The sequence below is a fragment of the Primulina tabacum genome, chromosome 15 (genome assembly GCF_025594145.1).
Source record: "Primulina tabacum isolate GXHZ01 chromosome 15, ASM2559414v2, whole genome shotgun sequence".
NCBI classification, from domain to species: Eukaryota; Viridiplantae; Streptophyta; class Magnoliopsida; order Lamiales; family Gesneriaceae; genus Primulina; species Primulina tabacum.
Window position 1 is genome coordinate 25,549,974 of NC_134564.1, and position 25,494 is coordinate 25,575,467.

Sequence of the window (25,494 nt, forward strand, 5' to 3'; positions counted from 1 at the left end):
TATTTTTAAAATTTTACAACAAATAATACTAAAAATAATTAATATTATTAACTTAATTCCAATAATCATTAAAATATTATTAAAAAATAAAAAAAAGTTCAACTTTTTTATTTAAAATATTATTTAAAAAATGAAAAAACAACTGTTAAATATGATACGTAGTATTTATTTTTCAAAAGAGTCGTTGGCGAATAATGTTTGCGACGGTTATCAAAAACCGTCGCTATTTGGCGACGGTTTTTTAAAAACTTTCGAAAGTAGCGACGCTTTTGAATTGGCGACGGTCGCAAATTTCGGAATAACGCCGTTCATTCTCATTAATTTCTTGGCTGCCATGTCAGCGAAGATTAATAATTTTCTTGCCCACATTGGTGCATGAACATTAATGGGCGTTATTAACACCCATTAATGCACCAATGTGGGTGCCCTAATTCATTGAAATGCATTACAAATATTAATGTACCAATGTTTATATAATATTTTTTTATAATATAATTAGTTTATATTTAAATGATGATCAAAATATAACTATAAGAGACTAGTTAAATATTATACTATAATTTTGAAAATTACAATTACATTATTAAAAATATTTATAATAATATGGTTTTGTACTGAAATTTTCGATATATATAATTAACATACCAATTATACAGAAATATTGCGATATATCGATATTTTAGTATAATATCAATATATATTATTTTATATGCAAAAAATTATTTTATATTTTTAAATTTTATTTAATTTATATTTATTATTTTGATATTTCGATATTTTGATATACACAAAAAATTTTCAAATTTCATACTGTTAACATACCGAATATTTCAATATCGATAACATAACATATTAAAAATTTCGATATTTTTCGCTATGATAACTTAAGTATATCGAAATTTAATATTTTTTTCCACCTTTAAATTTTGAACATAAAATAATACAATTTAAAAAATATACATATGCAATAATACCTTATGTCGGTAAAAATAGATCTTTTTCTAAATTGAAACGTATGTAATTAGATGAGCTAGAATTAAAATTTGAAAATCATTAATTGTGTTTGTTTATAACCAAGAATTTTTACTCTTACTCGAGTTTAAAGCATTGCCCTATATATATATATATATATATATAAACTAGTGCACACGTGGTAAATGAGTATACAATTTTTTTTAATTAATTTGATTTATATTTAAATAAATATCATATCATAATTGTATAAATTAGTGAGGAAACCTAGTGTAAATTTAAGAAGAATAATATAGAAAATAAGTTGTAATGACAATTTTGAGAAAAAAACTAATGTAAGAACAATTTTTTAAAAAAAGATGGTGTTTTTTTGTTACTATTCGAAAAATTCTTTATATAATAAATATATGTTCTTTGAGAATTAAGGAAAAAAGATCAATAAAATAATATAAAAAAATATTTAATATTTTCCAAACTAACAATTTATTTGATCTAATGTACGACTCAAATAGAGAGAAGTTTACCAGCTTTCTTGGGGAGAGATCTCCATTGGCCTTCACCATTTTGTAGGATGAAATTAGGGTTTGTTTCAACCTATCCGTGCAGGCACTGCCTGCACGGGCAATGAACGGCCAGGATCACTCCACATGAGTGATCCGGGCCTACCTCCCTGTAAAAAAAAAAAAAAAAATTGGCTCTAAAAAATCCGAGCCGTTGGATCGACCCCTGCGGGCACTGCCCGCAGGGATAGGGTCGACCGAACCTGAAATTAGTGAGCAAAGTGTCTTCTTTGGTAGACCATGGCCCTTTCTTCAATCCAACTTCCGAACAACATGGGGATCTTCCCATTTTCACTCTCTTTAATTAATTAAGATTCTTGTGATTTTATTTTATTTACAAATGTTCTTTTAGGCTATTTCATTTATATATACACAAAACCCAAAAAATAAAAAATACCCACACCAAAAATAAGGCAGGCATATACGAAAGAGAAAGATGCAAAGAAGAACTAAAGATTGGCGCAAGGCTCTCACTCACCACGAAAGACTATGTTGTGGTGCAATTTTATAGGCCACCAATTTAAAATTGAGTTAGCGAAAAAATAAATAAAATTATACAGGGTCTTTATTTTTTGGTGTGAATATTTTTTTTTAAAAAAAAATTTAATGAAGAAATGGCCCCATGATAATAATATATAACTATTTTTTTTAAATTATTGCATATAAAATTGATGGGTAGGTAGTAGAGGTGGTAATATTTTAATTGTCTACGGAATTGAACTCATGAATTCTTATATTAGTGATCAGTGAGATCGGATCTGTGGGTTTTTTTTTTTTTTTTTTTTACTATGCATGGTTCCTCTTGGTAAACGCATACACCCAGGCTCCGAGCTATCCGAGTTGAAACCAAAACAATTTTGGTCTTAGTCCAATGAATATTTTTAATCTTCTTATATCGGAGTTTGGTTATAATATTGGATATTACTGACATATATAGCATTAATTAGTATTTTGAAGAGCTTGTATTAGATACATTAATTTTGATTATTACAAACAATAACTTATTGTGTTAGATCAAACTATTGTTAAGCTCTGTATTTCAGGTACTCGACGGTTCTACTTAAAGTCTCAAAATCAAGAAATATATCAATTATCATTAAATGTTAGTTGCAACGATAGATGGTGACCTATCTATATTTTCGGGAAACATTATAAGTTATTGTTGAACATAAAAATTCTAAAGGTAATATAAGTAGATGATGCCATTAAAGGTTGAAGATATGGGAATTCACAAGAACACACAATCAAGCTTACATCTCTGAAAAGATTTTCGAGAACTCCTAATTATTATTCACTACTGCTCATCAACCTCGTATCAAATAACATTTATCATATCTTCAAGGATCATCCAGGGACTCTTTCAAACCACTCGACTGTTTCTATTTAGAATGTTTGAAGAGTTGTTCGACAGTTTGAATATGAAGATTCACTTCTTTAATTTTTGTATGTGTTGTTAAATTATGTGTCTCAACCGTTTGAGTTACTAGGAGTTTTAATTTAGGCAGTAGATAATTCCTAAAGTTGAAGCGGGTTGTTAGGATTTTAGTAAATCAAAGTCTTATAGTAAAATCATTCCATAAGTGTCAGAAGGGGAAATGTAGGATCTTGAATCTCTAAATATCCATAAGCATCACTTGTGTTACTTCTTTTATGACGAACCGATTCTTAAAATAGTATTACTTTAATATTTACGGAAATATTTGAAATTTTCTTAATAATTTATTATAACTATAATTAGTAAAATAAATAACAACCACTACTTGTACTAAAATAAAATTTAATATTCGAACTCCATTATTTGAATATCGAAAATATAAAAGCTTTAATTTAAAAACATCCACCATAATTTGAAAAAGTATAATAAAATCTCAACGTACTAGTCACCAAAACAAGTAAATAAAATCAGAGTAAATATTTTTAAAATGTGCGCAATAAAATTTCGTAAGCTACAAGGTCCGAGCTTGCTCATTGTTCACCGCCTCCCGTCTCCTCAACTACATCATTTGCATCGATTAAGTCTAGTGAACATAATGACTCAGCATACATAAACCGTGACTAACAAGTAATACGTAATAAAATCCATGCAATTTTTAACATAGCTTATACAAAAAATATTATAAGCATAAATATGTATAACGCGACTTTCCTGCATAAACAATTTCATAAAATCATATTTTCATATTTGTCATGCATAATCGTAAACGTAAATAATTTTGCATAGAGTTATGTTCAATGCAAGTGGCACATACACATAAATCGTTAGATAAAACTAAACCGCAGTACTGGGCTGGCAGGGATCACCATAGCCCTTGGACTGGATGTCCACTCCTTAACATACATAATTCCTCCGAAGAGGTTGGAGAGGTCCCCGGAAACGTTCTTCGCCTTCCAAACCCGTAACATAATTTGGCCACAAGACAAATCGCATCGCTAAAAAATAATTATTTTGCACGTGATACATATTTTTACGAATATCATGGACTTCATTGGAATGCCTTAGACATGCTGCCAAACCTCAATATTTAACTATCCAAACACAGCCTTGAAGATGCACTCAGACATGTACGATTCTCGAATTAAATAAAATAACTTACGGCCCACCGAACTACTCGAGATTTGAAGCATATGTAGCCAACCTCCTAACCTATTGTCCAAGACCTTAAACAGCTGATGGATCGGTTCTGAGACTTGCGAGGGTGCTCCAAACACAATATTTTCAATGAGCTGCAATAGCTCATGTTCTAAGAATGTAAACACCGATGAATTAGATCGAGTTTAGTTTTAAACAAAGCGGAAAATACTCGAAATATTCATTCGTTAAGAAAGCTGATTAATTTGAAAGCCTTTTACTTTGCGTGAACTGAATAACTGAAATGAGAGGGATCAGTTCTTGCTTGTATCAGATCAATTATGGTTAGAACTGAACTGATATCTGCTCTAACTGATCAAATCAATTTGAAAACAATTGTTAAACAGTTAAGTACACAAAGTATGTTTATGGATGTTCGGAGACTTCAACTGCTCGTACGTCATCCTTTCTACCACCTCGGGTATGATCTACTAGAAGACTTTGATTATACAACACTTTGTACAAACCCACTCAGCTTATGAATTACGCTAATGCCTAACTGAACTCTTAGCCTAGACCGAAGGCAGCACCTTCCAGCCAACACTTGTTTAACGTCTATGTGTAAAGACTACATACACAAGTTTAATGTCTTTGTGCAAGACTAAATCAGCTGTTCAATACACTCTATTCTTTGTGTATATGTGAGTGATAGTGTGTTCGTGTGTGAGAACTGATCTATGAATATAATACGAATGTGTTCTCACACACTGAGAGAATGTGCTTTTAATCTAAGCTGATAACATGTTGAAGTGTTCCCTAAAATCTGGGCAGATTGCGTTGAGCGTGTCCTTATTTTGTCTTGATTTTCATACACACTTCCTTATTTGTTGATGGTCTTGATCTTGTATTTATAGAGGCTTCGTGACCGTTCTTCAAGAATCATCAAATATGTTCGTTGCAGTTTGAATATGTTCCTCGATATTTGTGTCTTATCCTTTTTGACAGCCATTCTGGAACGTCTTGTCTTTAATCTCTGCTTCAATGTTCATTATTGTCCTTGACTGGACAATTGCTTTCCTTAATGCGAACATCTAGATTCCACTTAGATAAGTTTGTCGTGTTCTGCAAACTGGTCGACTCCTAACTGATGTCCTGATCTGTCAGTTGAACATGGTTTGGTGAAATCAGTTGGCTCTTCAGCTGAACTGAATCTCACTACTTGAGTTGAACTGATTAGCCTGGGCTCTTCGTTAGTTGAGCTCTTCATCAGCTGGCCGGGCTTCTGAAGGTCTTTTTCTAAACTACCTATCAGCTGAAGAATCAGTTGAACTGGTCTTTGATATATCAGTTGAACTGGTTCAGTTTGGGCAATCAGTTGCCGCTTTCAGTTTGCATCTCGATAGCTTCAGTTTAGGCTCAATAGCTTTCCGTGCACTTAGGTAAATTCATTATAAACAAAATAACAAGTTTTGTTAACATCAAAATCAAGATTGCGTACATGAAATGTTCCAACAATCTCCCCCTTTTTGATGATCATAAAACTTGAATAATTTAAAGGGATTATATTTTTTAAAGATTAAAAAAAAATTTAATACTAGTTCTCCCCCTCTTTGTGAGAATAAAAAACATTTAAGTGAAAAAAATTTCAGTTCGAAGGATAATTAATGGAAACTCCACCTCAAGAACTGAATTAAAAACGAGTTTAAAAACAATTTTTCAGTTCGAGGGATAAGAAAGCTCCCCCTCAAGAATTGAATTAAAAAAAAGCGAGTTTAAACATTTTTCAGTTCAACGGATAAGAAAGCTGTAACGTCGCAAATTCGACGACTGTCCTCACTGTATCAAGACGAGTCTTTCCAGCGTGCTTATGTCCTCACTCACACGCACCCTGGAAAACTTCCCAGGAGGTCACCCATCCCAAAATTGCCCCAAAGTCAAGCACGCTTAACTTTGGAGTTCTTATGTGATGAGCTACCGAAAAGAAGATGCACCTTTGTGATATGAGTAGTACAAATCAAATCTTTTAAGCCCTCTTCAACTTTACAGTCCATTACATTGAACAATCTCGGAATCCCTCTCATTCCGGTGTGGGATCGGTTCATTCATGTTCCCTCCACCTAGAAGCCTGCCAGGAGCCGCTCATTGTCCGTGCAACCTCATGGCACCGGCGATCACCCCCCGCCCTCTTCGGCCCCGGGCCTCACAAAAGCTCTCTCTCAAGAAATGAATTAAACCCCCCCGGTTAAAAATATAATCATTTACGCGATTTAATGAAGTTTTAGCATATTTTAACATTCAAGCAGTTTAGGCAACAAATCTTAAGATAACAGTTCAGTTACATAGAAACTAATTGGATAAACATGATGTTTATTTTATTAAATACGTGTCCCTTGTATCATACATTTAAGAATACCAACATGTGTAAGGGAAATGCTACTACAATAAAAAAAATTTAAACAACATCAAATATCAGTCAGTTTATACATAATAGACCTGAATATACCAATAATTGGTTGTCTTGAATGCTTTGAAATGCTGCATCGATATTGAGTTTATTTGCCAGAAGAGCAGCTAATTTGCTTGAACTTGATCTCCGTGCTGGTTAACTGGTCTAGCTTACTCAAACTGGACTCAACTTATGTTCAACCGCATTGATCATCTACTTTGATTTGATATGGTAATGAAGCGGTGGTATACTGCTGATGATTAAGCTCCTAATCATACAACATTTCAGCGTGGTTGGGTTTCGTCTGTTGATCAGCTGAACTGATAGGCTGACAACTGAAATCTTTTCCACTGATCAATTTAGCTATTTTGCCGTCAGTTTGGACTCAAAGCCCTGCAATTTGCTAAAACAACAAAATACGAAGTCGAGAGAAGTGGCTACAATGTTAGTTGCAGATCCAAAAATCTTCTCTCTTCTCACGGTAAACTCATATAAAATTTTTAAGAGGATATTGTTAAACAACATTTTGAAATAAATTTAAAATATCAATTTTCAAATGTTTATCTTAGAACAACTAGCTCTGATATGAATTGGTGGATCGGTTCTGACACCTACGACGGTGCTTCAAACACAATATTCTCAATGAGCTGCAATAGCTTGTGTTCTAAGAATGTAAACACCGATGAATTAGATCGAGTTTGGTTTTAAACCAAGCGAAAAATACTCGAAATAATCATTCGTTAAGAAAGCAGATTAATTTTAAAGCCTTTTACCATGCATGAACTGAATAACTTAAATGAGGGGATCTGTTCTTGCTTGTATCAGTTCAGTTATGGTGAGAACTTAACTGATATCAGCTCAAACTGATCAAATCAATTTGAAAACAATAGTTAAACAATTAACTATACAAAGTATGTTTATGGATGTTCGAAGACTTCAACTGCTCCTACGTCACCCTTTCTACGACCTCGGGTAGGATCCACTAGAAGAATTTGATTTATACAACACCTTGTACAAACCCACTCAACTTAGGAATTACGCTAATGCCTAACTGAACTCCTAGCCTAAACAGAAGACAGCACCTTCCAGCCAACATTTGTTTAACATCTATGTGTAAAGACTACATACACAAATTTAATGTCTTTGTGCAGGACTAATTCAGCTATTCAATACACTCTATTCTTTGTGTATATGTGAGTGATGGTTTAAAACTCATCCAGCTGCAGGAGAAAAGAATTAGAGTATCCAACTGTTAAAGAAATAAAATATAAGCATAAGAAAATTAAAACAATAATGCTTATTAAAATTAACCTTTTGAAAATACTTCTTCAAAATTAATCATCATCATCTTCTATTTTACGACTCATTCCCTCCAATTCTGAGAAATAAATAAAACATTGATAATAAAACTAACAAGCACTTGAAACAATAACTAATAATAAATAATAATAGAAAGTACTCACCTTTTTGTAGTTTTTCGAATAATTCGACATCATCCTCTATTGTTGTGCGAAGATCAACTAAGAAGTTGTACCACGTAACCAATCTTTACTGCATATAAGAGTCTCTACCATTTTTGGAGATAAAGAACTCTTAAATGGATCAATCACACGACCACTTGTACTAAAGGTAGATTCGGAAGCAATGGTAGACACTGGTACTAGCTAGCACATCTCTTGCAATATTAGAAAGAATAGGATATTTTGGAGTATTCACTTTCCACCAATTCAAAATATCAAAATCATTGCTCGACTTTTCACACCCATCAAATAGATATCTTGATAATTCAGATTTACTCTCAACACATTGCTCTTCTTCCAAATGCTTAGCAAATTGAGATTCCAGTAGCTCACTTATGTCATAATCTTCATTTTCTAGCACATAGTTACAGCATTGAGTATTTTCATCTTTGCCACTTTGTTGAGAATTTGAGCTTGCATACTGCTTGTATAACAAATTTAACATTTCTTCTACCTTATCCGCCACTTTCACATCAAAACAGCCATCTTTCTCATAAATTGTTGAGAGGACAAAATTAACATACTTTAACTTGTATCTTGGATCCAAAACAATAGCAACAAACAACAACTAGGGATGTAAACGAACCAAACCGTTTGTGAGCTATTCGAAGCTCGATTCGATAAAAGCTCGTTTGAGCTCGTTTAATGAGGCTCGTTAAGATAAATAAACCAAACTCAAGCTTTACAGTATTCGACTCGTTAGCTCGTGAATATGTTCGTTTGTAAGTTAATGAATAATCTTTTAGATAAAAAATAATAGTTTTGATATTTGATTTATTGATTTTGCATATTATTTATGAAATATATAGAAAAATCTATTAAATTTATTTATTATAATAAATTTACAAATTTTAATAAGAATAATATATTTAGTTTTTAATTAATTTAATGAAAATTTAAATGTATAATTCATATTTATTAAGCTTGTTTAGGCTCGATAAAGGCTTGAATAAGCTCGTGAGCCATGCATATATTCTTTAAATAAAGCTCGGCTCGATTATAAATGAATCAAGCTCAAACATTCAAGAGTTCGGCTCGGCTCGACTCGATTACATCCCTAACAACAACCAATTGACCTTATCAATACTTCCCCAATACTTGTTAAGCTTTTCTTTCATTCGAATTGTCATAGAAATCATATGATAATCTCCCTTATTAGTCATATTGGACAAACCAACATGCATAATCGCAAGCTCACGGAAAAAAATATTTGAAGTGACATATGATGAACCAGAAAACTTTAAAGTCACATTAAAAAAAATTTTCAGAAACTTAACAAAGTTTCTTGCAACAATCCTGTCAATCTCCAATGGAGGACCAATTACCTTCCCTTTTCCTTTTTACCCATCCGTATTCTCATCTTGATTCAATTCATAACAATCAAAGTAGTTCATGTATTTTCGATCTTCATCCCCAAACCTTTCAAAAGCCTTTTCAAATTTCTCAGCAGCTTCAAGCATCATATAAGCTGAATTCCACCGTGTTTCAACATCTAAACAAACAAGGTTTTTAGAAACAATTTTTTCTTTTTCCACAAACTTCTTGAAAGCATTTAGCCTTGCCGGAGAAGATCTGACATACTTAACAGCATTTCTAATTCTCATAATTGCCTCATTTTGCTATTCCAATCCCTCTTTGACAATCAATTAACAATATGAGCACAACACCTTACATGCATGTAATCATTATTCAAGATACTATCTTTCCACTTGCATTTCCTTTTCAAGTGATTGATTGCTCTATCATTAGAGGTAGCATTGTCTACGGTAATCGTGAAAACTTTATCAATACCCCAATGAATCAAGCATTCTTCAATTTGTTTCGCAATTGTTTCTCCTTTATGATTCTCAACGATGCAAAAGTTTATTATTCTCTTTTCCAATTTCCAATCACTTGATATCCAATGGGCAGTGAGACACATGTAATTCAAATTTTGTATTGATGTCCATGTATCAGTAGTCAAGCATACTCTTTGGGTTTTCAAAATCCTTTTCATTTTTTTTTCTCATCAAGATAAAGTTTCATGCAATCTCTTGCAATAGTATGCCTAGATGATACTTCAAATCTTGGTTCCATAGCTTCACAAAACAATTTAAATCCTTCACCCTCTACAATTCTAAAAGGTAACTCATCAATGATTATCATTTTTACAAGACTTGTCCTAATTTCTTGAACATTCAAGGTCTTTCCTTTATTTATAAAACTTCCACTCAGATTCTTATAATCTTGCAAAGTCTTTTGCGACTTATCCAATTTATATGGATACTTCTTGCATGAAGACTCTAAATGTGCCCACATACTAGTTGTTCCATTTAATTTTGGATGAGCAGCATAACTTTTACTACAATAATTACATGCGGATCTCGGTGGATTACTATCTTTTAATCTCGTGAAATGACCCCATATTTCAGAGCTAATATTTGAACCCTCTTTGGTAACGATACCAACTGCTTGTGCTTTCCTTTTTTTTAGGTGGTTTTTTGTGAAAGTTTTTATCTACTTCTTCTGTGACACATGAATTGATATGTGGAGGACATCACCTGATTGATCAATATTTGAAGCTTGCTCTTGCTCCTTATTTAGAGCCATTGTTTGGGCTTGAATTTGCAAAGTTGAAACTTCATTCGAAGTTCTCGCATCCTCCTGTTAAAAAAAATATACAAATTCAATTAAATTTAATCTTTAATTTTTGTGTGCAAATTACTGTTTAAAATATTTTTAATTTCAGTAGAAAAATTGCTATAAAATATTTGCAACTTATTCCTCACGCAAGAGGCCCATAAATACATTTCACATTGAAATTCTTGACTATTCTAATTTCTTCTTATTTCTCTGTTGTAATACAACTTGAATCTAGACTAAATTACAAGTGAATGCCACAATTTGTGTGAGAATTCCATTTGCTCTCATTCATAATATACACACGGTAATTTTATTGGATATGAATTTAAAACTAATTTGATATTTACATCATAAATAAAAAACCTAGCTTAAAACGAAATGAGTTAAGGATGAAGATTGCTAAAAAATCTGAAACGATAATTAAAAAACAAAATCACATTTCCAAAATCAAGTTTAAAATAAAGAATTAAATGAAAAAACTAGAAGTAGAAATATAAACTAAAATTTACCATATTTGACATATTCTCATCTTCTAGGGTGCTTGAAGTTTCATTCTTGCTCATGGTTACACAATCATGTGGAATAATATTTGTATACAGAGAAGTAGTAAATAGATAAACAAGACAGAAAGAGGAGAAATTTTTTCCTGCAGAAGAGTTGGAACTTGGAAGAGGGAAGGCGGCGGCACAAATGAGAAATCTAGTGAATAAGAATACCTTGTGTTTGTTAATAAATAATAACCCTAGGTAAATAAAATTGTAAATAAAGGGACGATGCAGTGCAATGCAATTTTGGTCCAAAATTATAACCGCCCCGTGGGGGCAGGGCGGTTTCCTTTTTTTTTTAATTGCGGTTATTTATAAAAAATGAGATACAACGCTGTGGTGCGGTGCGGTATGGTTGGTTCGGGCAGTTTTTGGAAAATTTTGATCAGCCCTACTTGATTTTAAAAAAATTTACGTATATGCTTGATTTTTATAAGTGACGAATATGATGATATGTTTTGAAGGATGAGAGTTGTTTGTGACTAATACGAACACGAACACCAACACGAACACGTAAGGCCAAGGCTCAGTGGATGAGTGGTATTGTTGCTGATGTCTCCGCCGCGGGGTACTGCGGTTATATGTAGATGGATCCATCGATTAGAGCTGATACGAAAGTCACAACTAATGATCTGAATTCAATTAAAGAAATAAACACGTATATATTAATATGATGAGATATTTTATGGACACGTTATGCTTTTCATGCTATGTTTAAGTTCATGTTTTTAAGATCTTGAAATATATGTTAATTACATTACTTTTCACTGTTGCATGTTATGTATATGTACTTGTTATAACAATTCAGGTGTGTTGAGTCTTTAGACTCACTAGGTAGTGAATGATGTAGGTGAGCACAATGAGTTTGAGACTGGAGGCGCCGAAGACTGAGTAGGCAGAGCTAGGAGTACGCACGATGACCTGAGGACCTTGCATATTTCCGCACTATATGTTTATGAGTCATGGATGAACATTGTTTTTTATACATTTTATATCTTTTTATATGTTGATGATACGACAGGCTTTGATTGTTGCGTTTGAGTTCTTTTCAAACAGTAGTCTAGGAATTTGATGATATTTAGGATTTATTTAACTGCAATGATTTTTATTCAATGATTGAATAACATTTTAATATGCATGGTGGACTGTTTCCATTCGCATGCAGCATGTGTATTATAAGCATTTTCAAAATTAGCTTGCAAAAAATTTTTTGTAGTATTTTAGTAGCACTAGTCGTTTCAAACACGTTGTCACGCTCTTTCACCTATGGATTTAAAGTATATTCTGATCTTGACCTTCCATAGACTATAGTTGGATCCATCCAAAATAGGTGGTCGAAGTGCTACGTTTGCAAGTGACGCGTCCTTAGTCAAGCGAACTATTAAACAAAATAAATAGAATCAGCACTTCATATATCAAGAGTAAGCTCTGATACCAATTGTAGGGGATTATAGTTTAAGTGGAATAATATCACACATAAATAAATAACTTAAACCAAAATAACTCAGAAATAACTGTGCACAAGTATAAATACTTGCACGATGTCTTAGGACTAAATAATCACTAGAAAACTAACTTGAGTTTACAAAAAAACAACACTAAGATTTTAACGAAAATTAATTTTCTCAACATGTTGATAAAACAAATTGTTTTCTAAAGCAAATAACCAAACTAAAACGTATTCAAAAAAGCAAAACACGGTGCCAAAAACTAGAGCAATGAAAACACGATCTTCAGTCAACACTTCCACGCGTGTTTTTTTCAGATGTCTCCAACAATCACGGCAACACGTAAAACAGTACTCTTCAAAACAACAATGTTTTTGTGAATTTTTTTCCTCTGAAGTTCACGGGTGCAAAATTGCAAAGGTGTGAAGCCACCAAAAGTCTTTTTCATCAGTTGATTTATCTTATTTATAGCCTCATTCTCTCCTAGGATTTATCTCCAAAAAAGAATTCTACAAGATATAGAAACAAGAGTTTTATTATAAATAAACTCTTTTTAAATAATGATACCATATCATAAAATCTTTATAATAATTATCACATATCTAGAAAGGCAAAACCTATAATTAATTATTTTGCACAATCATATCAATAAAGAAAAGATGATTTAAGGAAAATATTATTTTAAGGAATAAATTATATCTTGGAAACCAAAAATTATTTTTTCTTTCAGTATGCAGATGAAGCATTGAAAAATTATGAACTAATAGTAAGATTTTATATTTCGAACATACATAATTCATGTTATTCTCAGTTCTTTCCTCACTCCTTTCAAGACTAAAATATATGAGACTGATACTAGTTACTAATGAATTGTAATATGTTCAATGCATAGTTTCGTTACCTGTATGTTTCAAAAAACCTAGGTAATACTTCATATATATGTCACTATATATTGTATGTTTGAAAAATTATTTCCTCGCTTATTGAGTGATTTCCGTCACTCACCGCTCACTTCTCTCATATGAGAGTGGAGAACATATTGAGGAAGAAGAACAAACCTAGTTCTAAAGTCGCTTAAAGAAATGCATTGTTGCCGATGTTATTTAGCCTTAGTTTTATTCCACTACCATCGTATTAGAATAACATATTATTGATCGTGAAGAAAATATATATTTTTAGTTTTTATGAAATGGATCAAGTGGTTTTAGAATTTGTATTACTAAGGCTTGTTGGTTTAGAATATACAATTTATTAACGACGTCGTTATCAATCGCTCGGGTTTGGGACGTGACATTTTGAACATTTTCTCTGGTACTATATCTTATCCTAATACGATGTTTTATGTTATGTTTAACAATTTTGTAAAAGTAATATTTGCATTTTTTTTTTTGAAGATATTTTTGATGCCATAAAAAGAATAACGGAAAAGAAAAATTAATGAATGAAACAGATTTGACATTAAATATGATAGATACTTCAAAATGTTCCTTGAGCCGTTAACCTCAACAACTTTTGGGGAGGACTTGTAACGCTCACCACCAATTAAAATAACAAACATTCATTATTAATGTCACAATTTAAATATTTAAAATTATATGTCAATTTCATACGAAGTGATATCATGATAAATTCATCCTAAAAGAACAAACATATGGTCTTTTCTTTTCGAGGATACAAACATATCTTATAATTGGTATCAAAGTCAAATACGTTTTTTTAATTTCCATGAACCGTAAAGTAATGTGATTATTGGATAACATTACAAGAAAATTGATTTATGAGGAGATATAATAAGGAGATGTGTTGTCATTAAAATATTATTTACTGAGAGGCAAATGTAAGTATAATGACGAAATATTTCGTCATTTATATTCATTTTAATGACGGTATAATATCATCACTAAGTATGTTATAACAATAATGACGGATCTCATTACCGTCATTAATTACTTTTACCTAGGAGGGCAGTAATGAAAGTATATGACGGGAAATTTTCCGTCATTAAAATTAAATTACGACAAATATCAGGAATTTGGCTAGTCTTCACTGTAAGTTCGGGTTTTGAGCAGAATGTGTTTTGAATCAGTTTAGTGGACTGTTTCAGCGAAGGCCTTTTGATTGATTGCTTTAAATTCTCTTAAATGTCAATTTTGTATGTTTTCAATTGTTTTCTATTATTTAATTACCCAGCAGTATTCAGAGAGATTAGTCCAATGGTAAAAAATATTCTCCTATTATTGAATCTGAGCATGAATAAGAAGATTTGATTTGCAAAGAAGGATTTGATTTAGGAATGGATTTGAAGAAAAGGTTTGGAATAACACTCATCTTAGATTAATTTCAAAATCATCGTAATTATCATTGCATCTACTGTCGAAGTTCTTCGGAGAACCGATCGAGAACGTAGCGGATTTAAAGTTTCGATACCAGAGACAATCAATGTGTTGTCTATTCATTTAATAATTTTAATGCACGAAAAGAATGTACCTTACGGCTTCGGCCGTGGGTGGTTTGTCTGACTTGTCCCATCGACCGCAACTGTAGACTTTATCGTTACCATGAACCGGTAATCTAATTGATCCACCAATCGAATGAACCTATCTCAAAACATATGGCACTAGATATCTATTTGATTTCTACTTGAAAGGAAAAATAATCTTGAATTTCAAGATATAATTTATTCCTGAAAATGATATCTTCCTTACATTTATTTTCTTATTGATATGATTTTGGAATATTTAAATATTGTTTTGCCTTTCTAGATATTGTGAAAATTAATAAGATATTTATGCTAAGATTTTTGTGATATGATATCTTTGTTCAAAAAGAGTTTGTTCCTAATTAAACTCATACTTTTTTTGTGTAATAGGTTTCTTTATGGAGATAAACTCTAGGAGACATGAAGTCTATAAATAAAAAGATTCATATCATGCAAAGGAGGTGATTTACGAGTGGTCGTGAGCAGTCGTTCTTTTTGGTGCTTAAATTCTTTTGCTCTCAAGACGATTTTGTTTTTCACTCTTCACTTGGAGTTTTTCGTGGAGGAGTTTTTTTTACATGGAGAGAGTTTTTCTTGAGATTGTTTTTCGTCGAGGTGATTTTTCGTGAAGGTGATTTATGTGAGGTGATTTTTGTGGGAGCTCGAGGATTAATCATTCACGTACTTCTGCACATAGTGGATTTCAGGAAAAAAAACATTCTGCAAGGACGTTGTTGTTTTGAAGAGTGTTGTTGCATATGCTGCTGTAATTGTTGGTGACATTTCAAACAACACACGTGCAAGTATTGGCTGAAGATCGGGTTTTGTGTCTCCAAGTTTCTGGCATCTCGTTTTTGCTTTCATATTTATGTTTTAGTGTTCTTAATTGATTTAGAAAGCTATTTATTTTCTCAACGTGTTGAGAAAATTGAACTTCATTAAGATCACTAGTGACTGATTTTTGTAAACTGAAAGTTGTTTCGAAGTGATTAATTTTTGCTCTGAGGCACCGCACAAGTATTTATATTTGTACAAATTTAGTATCGTCCATCGTATTTATTTAAAGTCAATTTGTATTACAAACTTTAATATTACGCTGCGTGTTGTCTTAAATGTTGTAACATTTAGCACAACACTTAATTCTGATAAAATACAAATTTACAATCTTACACTGCTACAATTATATAAACTCACATCTTTCAAGCAAGATTCCTTACAAGTTTTTTATGTTTTTAATTCATGGTTATTGCATGGTTAGAGTCTATTTCATGATTTATTTTAAAGTTTCATGCATTAGAGTTTTAAGTTGCACTTCGCGCTCGAACGAGGATTGGAGATCGGGAATAATCAGGAAAAATATTTTTATTGAATAATTATTCTTAATTATTTAATATGAGGTGTTTTTAAGTATGATTTTTGAAAATGGGCTTTGGTTGGGTATTTTTACCCGTCGGGTTATTTTTGTACCCGTACACAATTTTTAACGATTCAGATGAATTTTTTTAGAGCTCTGACAATATTTTCAAAAACATATCAAAATGAAATATTTTTCGAGATCATTTTTAAGCTTGATGGGTTTGTTTTAATGCTTAACGGACTCAAAACTCTTGTTAATCATTTTAAAATTTAGATTAAGCCCATTGGTGCATGTTATATTTATTTAAATCCTACCCTAACCCTATTCCTTCTAGTGACCGCTCCTCCCTCCCCATCAGCAGCTTCTCCCTCATGCTTTTGCAGCAACAACCAGCCCCCCATTGATTTTCCTCCATTGTTTCTCAAGCAAGTTCCCTCCCTGCTCCTCCGATACTTCCCCAATGCGCGTTTCTTCGAGTTTTTGAGCATCTACACATCAAGGCACGCCATGTATCCTTATTTTTGCATCATTCATGCTATATACTTGCTGATATGTGTGACTGTTTATGTAGGCTCCATAATCCTTGCATGTTAAAACGTTTATGGATTCAGTTGTCTTGATTTTTGCATACATTTTTTTCACAACTCACGTTTTTGTTACCATAATGCAAGGGGCTGCCGATCAAGGGTCCTAAGAGGCTATACACGTCGAGGAGTATGGTGTCACTAAGCTGGAGTCGAGACTTGGTGGTGTATGTTGTAGGCCGAGGGGTTGTAGTGAGGCGGCTAGGGTTTCAAACTATTTTGGTGAAGGGTAGACTAGGTTCGGCTGTGGGAGGGCTGAACCATGCTAGGTTGGCGCCTAGGCGCTGGTGCGGGGGGCAATAAAATTTAGTTTTAGCATGATGGTCTTGATTGAGCTGGTTTGGTGGATTATAAAAGGGCTGAAATAAGTGGTTTAGAGGCTGGTCATGTAGGTTCAAGTCGGGAAAATGTGGTTAAGTTTCGGGTTAAGTTTTAGGTCCTGGCAGCGCCCTGAGCACAAATTTATCATGTTTTTTTAAATGTTTATGTATCACGATCATGATTTTTGATGAAAGTATGAAAAATAGGTTGCACGCTTGGTTTTAAGGAAAAATTACTTATATGTATGTTTTTGATAAGTGATGAAATGATGATACTTTTGAAGGATGGGAGTTGGTTATCACTGACGATATATGTATATGATGATGATGAGGCCTAGACACAGTGGATGGGTAATACTGTCGCTGATGTCCAACTGTCGCCAGGTACCACGGTTATACGTAGATGGATCCATCAAATAGAGCTGATACGAAAGTCACAACTAATGAACTGAATTAAATTAAAAGTGAATGTATAAGTATATGATGCTATGATGAGCTTGTTTTGACACGCATGCTTTCACGACACGTTTACGTTTACGCTTTAAAGATCATGAAATGTATGTTATTACAATACTTTTCACTGTTGCTTGCTATGTATATGTATTTGATATAAACGGTACATGTGTGTTGAGTCTTTAGACTCACTAGACGTGTTTGATGCATGTGAGCATGTTGATGAGAAGACTGGAGGTGCCGAATTCTAAGTAGGTAGGGCTGGATATGCGCACATGACCCGAGGACAGTATTTTCCGCACATCACTTTTTATGATTTTAGAGTGAACATGAACATTTTTATGCACTGGTTTTGTCATGTTGATGATTATTAGAAATTTTATTTGTTTATTTTTACGCACATTATTGGGATGGATGAGTTAGCTATTTTTAACTGTAGTGTTTTATTTGTTATTTAATTACGATCATTTTTAAAAGGGTATTTTTCAGCAATGTCGCATGCATGAAAATTTTAGGAATTTCGAAAATGAGATTGTCAAAAAAATATTTAGCATTCTAATTATTTATTTTATAAGAAAATATCAATATTTTACTAAAATTTAATTTAAGTAAATTAGTTAAATTTTTACGAAATTCAATTTAAGCCAAAAATCATTTAAAAATAACAAAAATGTCATCAGGCCAAAACAATTTTTGAGCCCGTGGGCTGGGTTGTCCAAAACATTTTCAGGCTAAGGCTGCCCACGAGCCGTAGGCTGTCCAAACTTTTGGGGCAGCAGCTTCACTGTCAGCAGGAATGAAAATTATGAATCTGAAATAGGCAATTGGCAATCTAAGATGGAGTTGCCTATTTAAGTCGATTAGCCACGAAAGATCAGGGAATTTGGTGAAGACAATACAAAATTTGTTTTGTGGAAATATATACAAAAACTGGAAAGAGTAATGTTGGGTTGCTCTTCTGCTATAAAAGGGGTTTTTCCCAGTGATTCTTGAGTTCATCCCAAGAAAGTAGATAAAAGAATTTCTCTAGTTAAATACAGAAGAATTACAACACTCGGAATGTATGCATAGTTGTTGGACTCATAATGGGGTCTCGATGAAGAGATGTCACAAGATCCGTTTGAAACATATAAACAAAAAGATTATATCGTACGTTAACTATAACATGAGGTTCTTTTATGTATCGTCTTTTTGCATCTAGGAGATTGAGACGAGATGTTGTTAGACGCTAATCAATATTCAGTGGGTGAAATCGAAATTGACTTCATACATCGATAAGTAAAATAGTTTAATTAATCGATGGGAGAACTTTGCATGTGCCCAAGAAAGAGCAAAAAGAGTTTGACTTTAAATTCACATGGAGTTGTGATCTCGCGGCTAACCTATACTTGAACTATCGGGGTCACACAAATATTAATTATGATCCATTGGGACGTGATAGTTAAACTCAATAAGTTGAATTCAACGACCTGGAACTTACCATGATTAAGTGTCCGCTATTATATTAGTGATTATAAACTAATTTTGAGTTGACTTGAAAATCAAGTGAAGTTTCTATTTTTTGGAGAGTTTCTATTTCGGTAACGTCTCGAAAATTTAAATAGTGATATGTGCATTGTTATAACGATTTCTTCATGCCGGTCATGAAAATAATTTTGATTTATTTTTCTAGATTATAATTTAAATATTTTGTGAGAATAATTTAACCACCTATTTTGGTACAATATTAAATTTTATATATTAATTTATTGATATTTTTTAAGTATTTGTTTGAACCAAAATAAATAGAATAAAATCCCAAGACTTGTCGGACAAATCATTCATTGAGAAATATGAAATATTTTACGTCTTGTATTTATAAAATATTAAGTATCTTTTTCACTGGAACTCTAATTAAAGAAGATTTTTATTTTGGTCAAATTAGGTACTTTATACAATACCTAATTGAAGAATTTTTCCAAGCGGCTGTTTTCTTGATCTTCAAATGACCTATACATAATAAATCTCTCGATCCCCTTTTTCAGATAATGAATATACTGTTTGAATAAATCAAATAGGGCAAAAACTTGTGTTAGACGCTCTCACGGGTCGTATTTTGTGAGACAGATCTCTTACTTGGGTCATCCATGAAAAAATATTACTTTTTATGCTAAGATGATTACCTTTTATTGTGAATATCGATATTTTGCATGAATAGACAGAACATCGATTGTTTCCGGGATCGAAAAATTTTAAATTCTGTCATATTCTTGTTCCAGTCTTAAAAAATACTGATGGACGAAGAAGACATCAAATCAAAATATATTTTATTTACTTAAAAAAAAAGTTCTAAAAAGAAAATTTTACCCATCAATTAACCAATTATTGCTAAGGAAAAATAACAAATTGTGTCAAAAGAGAAATCCAGACCACTCGTTGTAAAGCAAATAGCACAAATAGGGGGGGCCCTAAGTATGCTGTCGATACCATAATTGCTCTCGTCAACCAAAATAATAGCAACAAGCTATGAGTATATTATATTCCATATTGACACAGTTCACATGAAATGCAAGCCACAAGGATTTTCCACTACGTGAATGATGTAACCTCTAATTTGATTGAACCCTAAAGTACTCCATTCATAAATTAATTAATGGAAATGACAAATAGAAAAACCAAACATAAAAATCCATTCACCTGCTGGTTATGTCATTAGGTGGAAGCTTTAAGTTGTAAACTTGCTTCATCTTCTTTTTCCCTTTTGGCAACTATCCTGCTCTTATTAGAATGAAAAGTAAAGAAATCTGTAACTTCGAAATTAAACTGCATATGTTAGATACAGATACAAGTAAGCGCGGGACAATATTCGTTATGATCAAAATAACAAGAAATGTGGTCTAGAGAGAAGGTGGCTAGGGTTTTCATTAAAGTGTTCGCGGAAATTAAATGAGTCGTGTAACTGTTAGGTATAAAGTCATCACATGAGGAATTAAGCAATTATAATGATAGTAAAGTAAGTGATGTATATTAAATGACACAATAATTGTTTATAGGTAAAATCTTTTCACGTCTCTTCTTCTTCAAAAAATCATGGAAGGTATCAGTAGGCAACATCCAACACATATGGATGAATTACATCTAAGAAGCTCAATGAACGTCCAGATCACACAACATGAAGGTTTAATTTGCATGGATCAAGTAGCATGATGGTTTATTAGGGAGCAGATTTTAGTACAAACTACATTTTACAAAGAATTGACTTTTATATAAAAACATTCACACTCAAAAACATTCTATGTGTTTAAGTGAATTTTCGGAGCATCATCGTGGATTGAGAGCATGGTTTAAATGGATCGATCCTAGAATCTTTTGTGAATCCTGAAGTACTTGAACAACTTTTAAATGTTGAGTCTCTTGAAGCTCGTTCGGATCGGATATGATGATCTCCTCTGATTTGACTTGATCTTTGATGCTTCTGTTCTGATTGTCTGCCTTTCGATCCGGTGAATACTAAGGCACTGATCTTGTTCTCTTATCTGATTCTTGACCAGGCTTTGATCTTGATTGAGCTGCAATATACATGTTAGTTCAGAAATGCTTTCAATATTGTCAGTATCCAAAACTTATGTGATCTTACAATATTTGAATTGGACTTGAACCATATATGTTTATCTTATGTATAATAAAGGCTCGGTATTCATCTCCATAGATAATACACAACATGTGATATACAACGCACAGTAACTAGCTAACTTCTCTCATTCTCTCTGTACAATTCGCTCTTTTTGGAGCATGACGACTCTAAAGGTATAAGGTGAGAATTTTGATTGATCTTTTTGCATAGCCGTACCTGATCGATGGAGTTTTAATCGAAAATTTAAAAATGAATTCTTTTTTTACTATAGAAAAGGCTAAAATTCAGTTAGCAAATAATTAATGCAATAAATAATACATAAATACACAAAAAGAAATATTACATAAAAAAACAAGTCAATAAATAATTGAAATATTTACATAAATAATAATCGTCTAGCTAGTTTAGAGGAAAAAATTATATATCAAATTTGTATAATCCAGTTCTCGGATTATTTCTTTATCAATCAACAACATATATAGCTAGCTCATTTTGTCTATTTTGCGACATTATTGATCGAAGATAAGTATTTATTAACTTTAACTTCGATAAGCTTTTATCATGATGGTTAACAAAATCTTATAGACAATATAAACATTTTAGAATAAATCTTCAGTTTTACCAAACGCCGTAGCATCTTAAAAAATTGTTGAAGTTCTATACAATACTTCATCAAGTTAGTTAAAAACTAAATCATTAACTTCTCCGAACTCAACAAATGGCCCAAAGTCTCTTGATATTGTTTTAATTGTTCAACCTAACTTGAAGAAAAGACCAAGTTTGATCAATTATAAACAAAAAATATTCAAATTACTCTTCTTTTTTATTTAATATTGGGCCAAAAAAAAACTTATTTCAGTAGGTAATCAATTTAAAATATATATGTTGGACCTCCTAAAAGACCGGGCCCTGAGGCGGTGGTCTCCTTGGCCTCATAAAAGGTCCGGCCCTGTCATTTAGTAATCTACCGAGTATCAAATAAACTCACGAGATTGAGGAGACTTGTAAATGAGCCGCAAGATATATGAAAATCAAACTTCCACTCCAAATAGTGATATTGAAAACTTGATGTTAGTTCAATTTTACATTTTATTTTCCAATAATATATATACATGTGTAGAGATATATGTCTGTGTCTCTATCTATATATATATATATATATATATATATCTGTATATATATGTAGCTAGCTATTTTCAGATGGAAACTTATTATATCGAGCTCAATTAACAGTTAATGTAGGAAAATATTTCGACCCCAATGTAGGCTACAAGAAAAGAAAATGGGTAGTTGTTGACTCTAATATTTTGCATGGATCGAGTTCGGAAGTTTATATGTTTGAGGCTTCACAGATGCAAAGGTACAAACCGCAAAAGGTTATGGACAAGACTTGAAAAAGAAAAGTGCACATGCTTGTAGCAGAAATGAGAACCATGTTGCTTTGGAAGGAATGCAGACAAAAACGATTGAATCAATCAATACAAGGGTAAATGTTGCACAAACATTGAATCAGATGCATGATGTCGCGCGAAACTCATGATCACGGTGATGATTTTGCAAACTTATTTATATGCATGGCTGCCAGCATCTGATATGATCTCCTATTAAGTACAACAAGATACTGATCATAATAATTGGGTGAACACAAATTGACAGTCTAAATCCATTGAACATGCAACTGATGTTGTTACTTACATCACCAAATGTCACACGTCATGACAAAACAATGAGACTCTCAACAATTGAAATCGTCCAAAAAATATATACAGCGTCGTATTGGTTAATTTTCCCTTTTCTATTTAATACTCTAGCAGCTACCTTGTTAAAGATAGTCACCGGCTACTCTCATAGTAAGAATAAAAAATGAAGGTAAACTAATTTAATGAAACCAAATCTTGTTTTCTTGTTTTGCGAATTTATCCTCTTCTGTGTTGTTTGCAGCTACTAGGTTGGATGCATCGGAAGTTCCGGCAGAGCAGCAGCGAAACAGCAAAGGACTTTTCTATTGGTGGGTGACTAGCATAAGCATTCGAGCATCTCGTTTTTATTCCAAGCAACCAACATATATAGTCTTGATTTTTCAATACCATTGTTCATGACAAATGCATTAAGGATTGCATTGCAGGGCTTATAGGACAGCCATCGCTAGAAGATCTACAATGCTACCAGAAAGGAAACTACTACAGGAAGTCCTTGGGCAAAGCCCAAAGAGAGAACTACCTCAGAAGCTCATTTACCAGCCTAGAGGCTGCAAGGGTGGAAGAAGAGGACCTTGAAGACGAACCATCAGCTGCTCTCACCGAGCTTTTCCATGGATTCCTTGCTATTGGTACTCTTGGCACCGAACAATTCGAAACCGACCCTGCAACACCAACATTTTCAATATCTGTGGATCACATAGCAGAGAAAGAAACTGAAGTCACTGAAAATGAGCTGAAGCTAATCAATGATGAGTTGGAGAAGGTACTGGGAGGCAGAGATTCGAGTTGTAACGTCTCATCTGGAAGAAACAGCCATGTCAGTGTCGGAAGGATAAGTCATTGTAGTGCTACTACACTCAGCAGCAAGCCAATGGAAAACACAGAGACATCAGGAAATGAAGGAATAATATGTCCACTGCAAAGCTATCTTTTCGGATCAGCAATTGGACTACCAGATGCAGCACCACCTGTGAGGAAAGAACACAGGACGTCTCTTGGGGAGCTTTTTCAGAAGTCTAAAATAGTAGAGGAAAACTCTGGAACTAAATCAGACAGGATCGAAAAGCGATTGGACAAGGAAACTGATAAATCAGCTGTGTATCTCATGAAGAAAATACTGATGAAAAGAATGCTTCATGCATCCTCCAGGAGCAACGCACCCTCCACTGGAGGAGTAGTGGATACTGCAACAGCTGACAAGAAACTGCATAAGGTATGTTTCATCAACCTTAAGCACGATAGCATCTTGAACGAATTACCACAGAAAAGTTAATTTTCTATCAATGTTTCCAGATCCTACATATATTCAACAGAAAAGTCCATCCTGAAAGCTCAACATCTACACACCGGTCTCATAAAGCCACCAAAAATGAGTTAAAGGTCAATAACCCCAATTTGGCAACAATATCTGATAGTGGAGGTCTGGTGCCTGCTGCAGAAGACACCAGAATATATCCTCAACGAGCCATATCAAAGGAAAGCACTTGGAGCTTCAAGAGCCAGGCTACGCAAAACAACGACGACATTACTGGGAACGAGCTTTGGGTCAAAACCGATGCCGATTGTAAGTAATTCTACCCGCATTATACAAAAACGAGTATCCTACTAAGCTATTATTCTTATATACAAACATCTCCAAATACACCGTGATGATCATTATCATAGGCCCCTAAGCAAAGCCGAAAAATCACGCCCTCGTCATTTTCTACTCATTTGATTTTGCTTTGGCCTTGTAGATTTGGTGTTGGAGCTCTAAGATTCAAACAGATGCAAGAACCTGCTCATACTTATGCCGGAATATTGTAAGATTGCATATATTTGCATTGTAAAACTTCCCATGAAGATTGGGATATTGGAGTGATTATATATTTTATAATATCAAGTTTGCAAGATTGAGTAATAAAAGAGAGGCACTGCCTCGGATTGGCTGTTGTATGACTTGAGTTTTATGTACGACTTCTCTATGAGCATCGTGAAGTATTTCAGTATCCTGTTGTAAACCAATTACAAGTTCTTATTTTTCCTTTTTTTTTTTTTGATAATTGTGTTCGGTTTCTCCGGATCTCGTATCGAACACGAAGCACGATTTCAAAATTTTTTGATTTATCTTCGATCACCTTTGATTCATATAACATGCGTATAATTCAAGATTAAATACGCGAAAAGATATTACCAAACGACCTTCGTCGTAGATGGTTTGCTGGAAAATTTATTCTAATCTAACTAATTCAAATTTTCATAGTAAAGATTAATATTTCGATAAAGCCATGATATTACATTTATCCACATAAAATAAGTCCTAAAGG

The 25,494-nt window shown here is 33.0% G+C and overlaps 2 protein-coding genes across 4 annotated transcripts; one reads left to right on the forward strand and one right to left on the reverse strand.

The window, feature by feature from the left end:
- Positions 1–6,368: 6,368 nt before the first annotated feature.
- Positions 6,369–11,400, reverse strand: LOC142527994 (uncharacterized). Of its 2 annotated transcripts, none has more exons than XR_012815579.1 (4): positions 11,199–11,400; positions 8,011–10,710; positions 7,859–7,925; positions 6,369–7,767 (listed from the first exon to the last, which is right to left on the reverse strand). XR_012815579.1 is itself a non-coding variant. In XM_075633024.1 (4 exons), exons 1-3 carry the CDS (start codon positions 11,250–11,252, stop codon positions 9,408–9,410), a joined length of 309 nt encoding a protein of 102 aa, XP_075489139.1. In that variant the 5' UTR covers positions 11,253–11,399; the 3' UTR covers positions 6,369–7,925; positions 8,011–9,407. The 2 variants fall into 2 exon arrangements, 1 of the variants encoding a protein (XP_075489139.1); XM_075633024.1 differs by having other exon boundaries at positions 6,369–7,925; positions 8,011–9,559; positions 10,608–10,710; positions 11,199–11,399.
- A 5,299-nt stretch (positions 11,401–16,699) lies between these two features.
- LOC142527605 (protein LAZY 1-like) lies at positions 16,700–25,182 on the forward strand. 2 transcript variants are annotated; one of them, XM_075632448.1, is made up of 5 exons: positions 16,700–16,703; positions 23,428–23,496; positions 23,614–24,401; positions 24,482–24,752; positions 24,925–25,182. In XM_075632448.1, exons 1-5 carry the CDS (start codon positions 16,700–16,702, stop codon positions 24,942–24,944), a joined length of 1,152 nt encoding a protein of 383 aa, XP_075488563.1. In that variant the 3' UTR covers positions 24,945–25,182. The 2 variants fall into 2 exon arrangements, with proteins under 2 accessions (XP_075488563.1, XP_075488564.1); XM_075632449.1 differs by lacking the exon at positions 16,700–16,703 and adding an exon at positions 23,284–23,357 and having other exon boundaries at positions 23,430–23,496.
- The last annotated feature ends 312 nt before the right edge of the window (positions 25,183–25,494 follow it).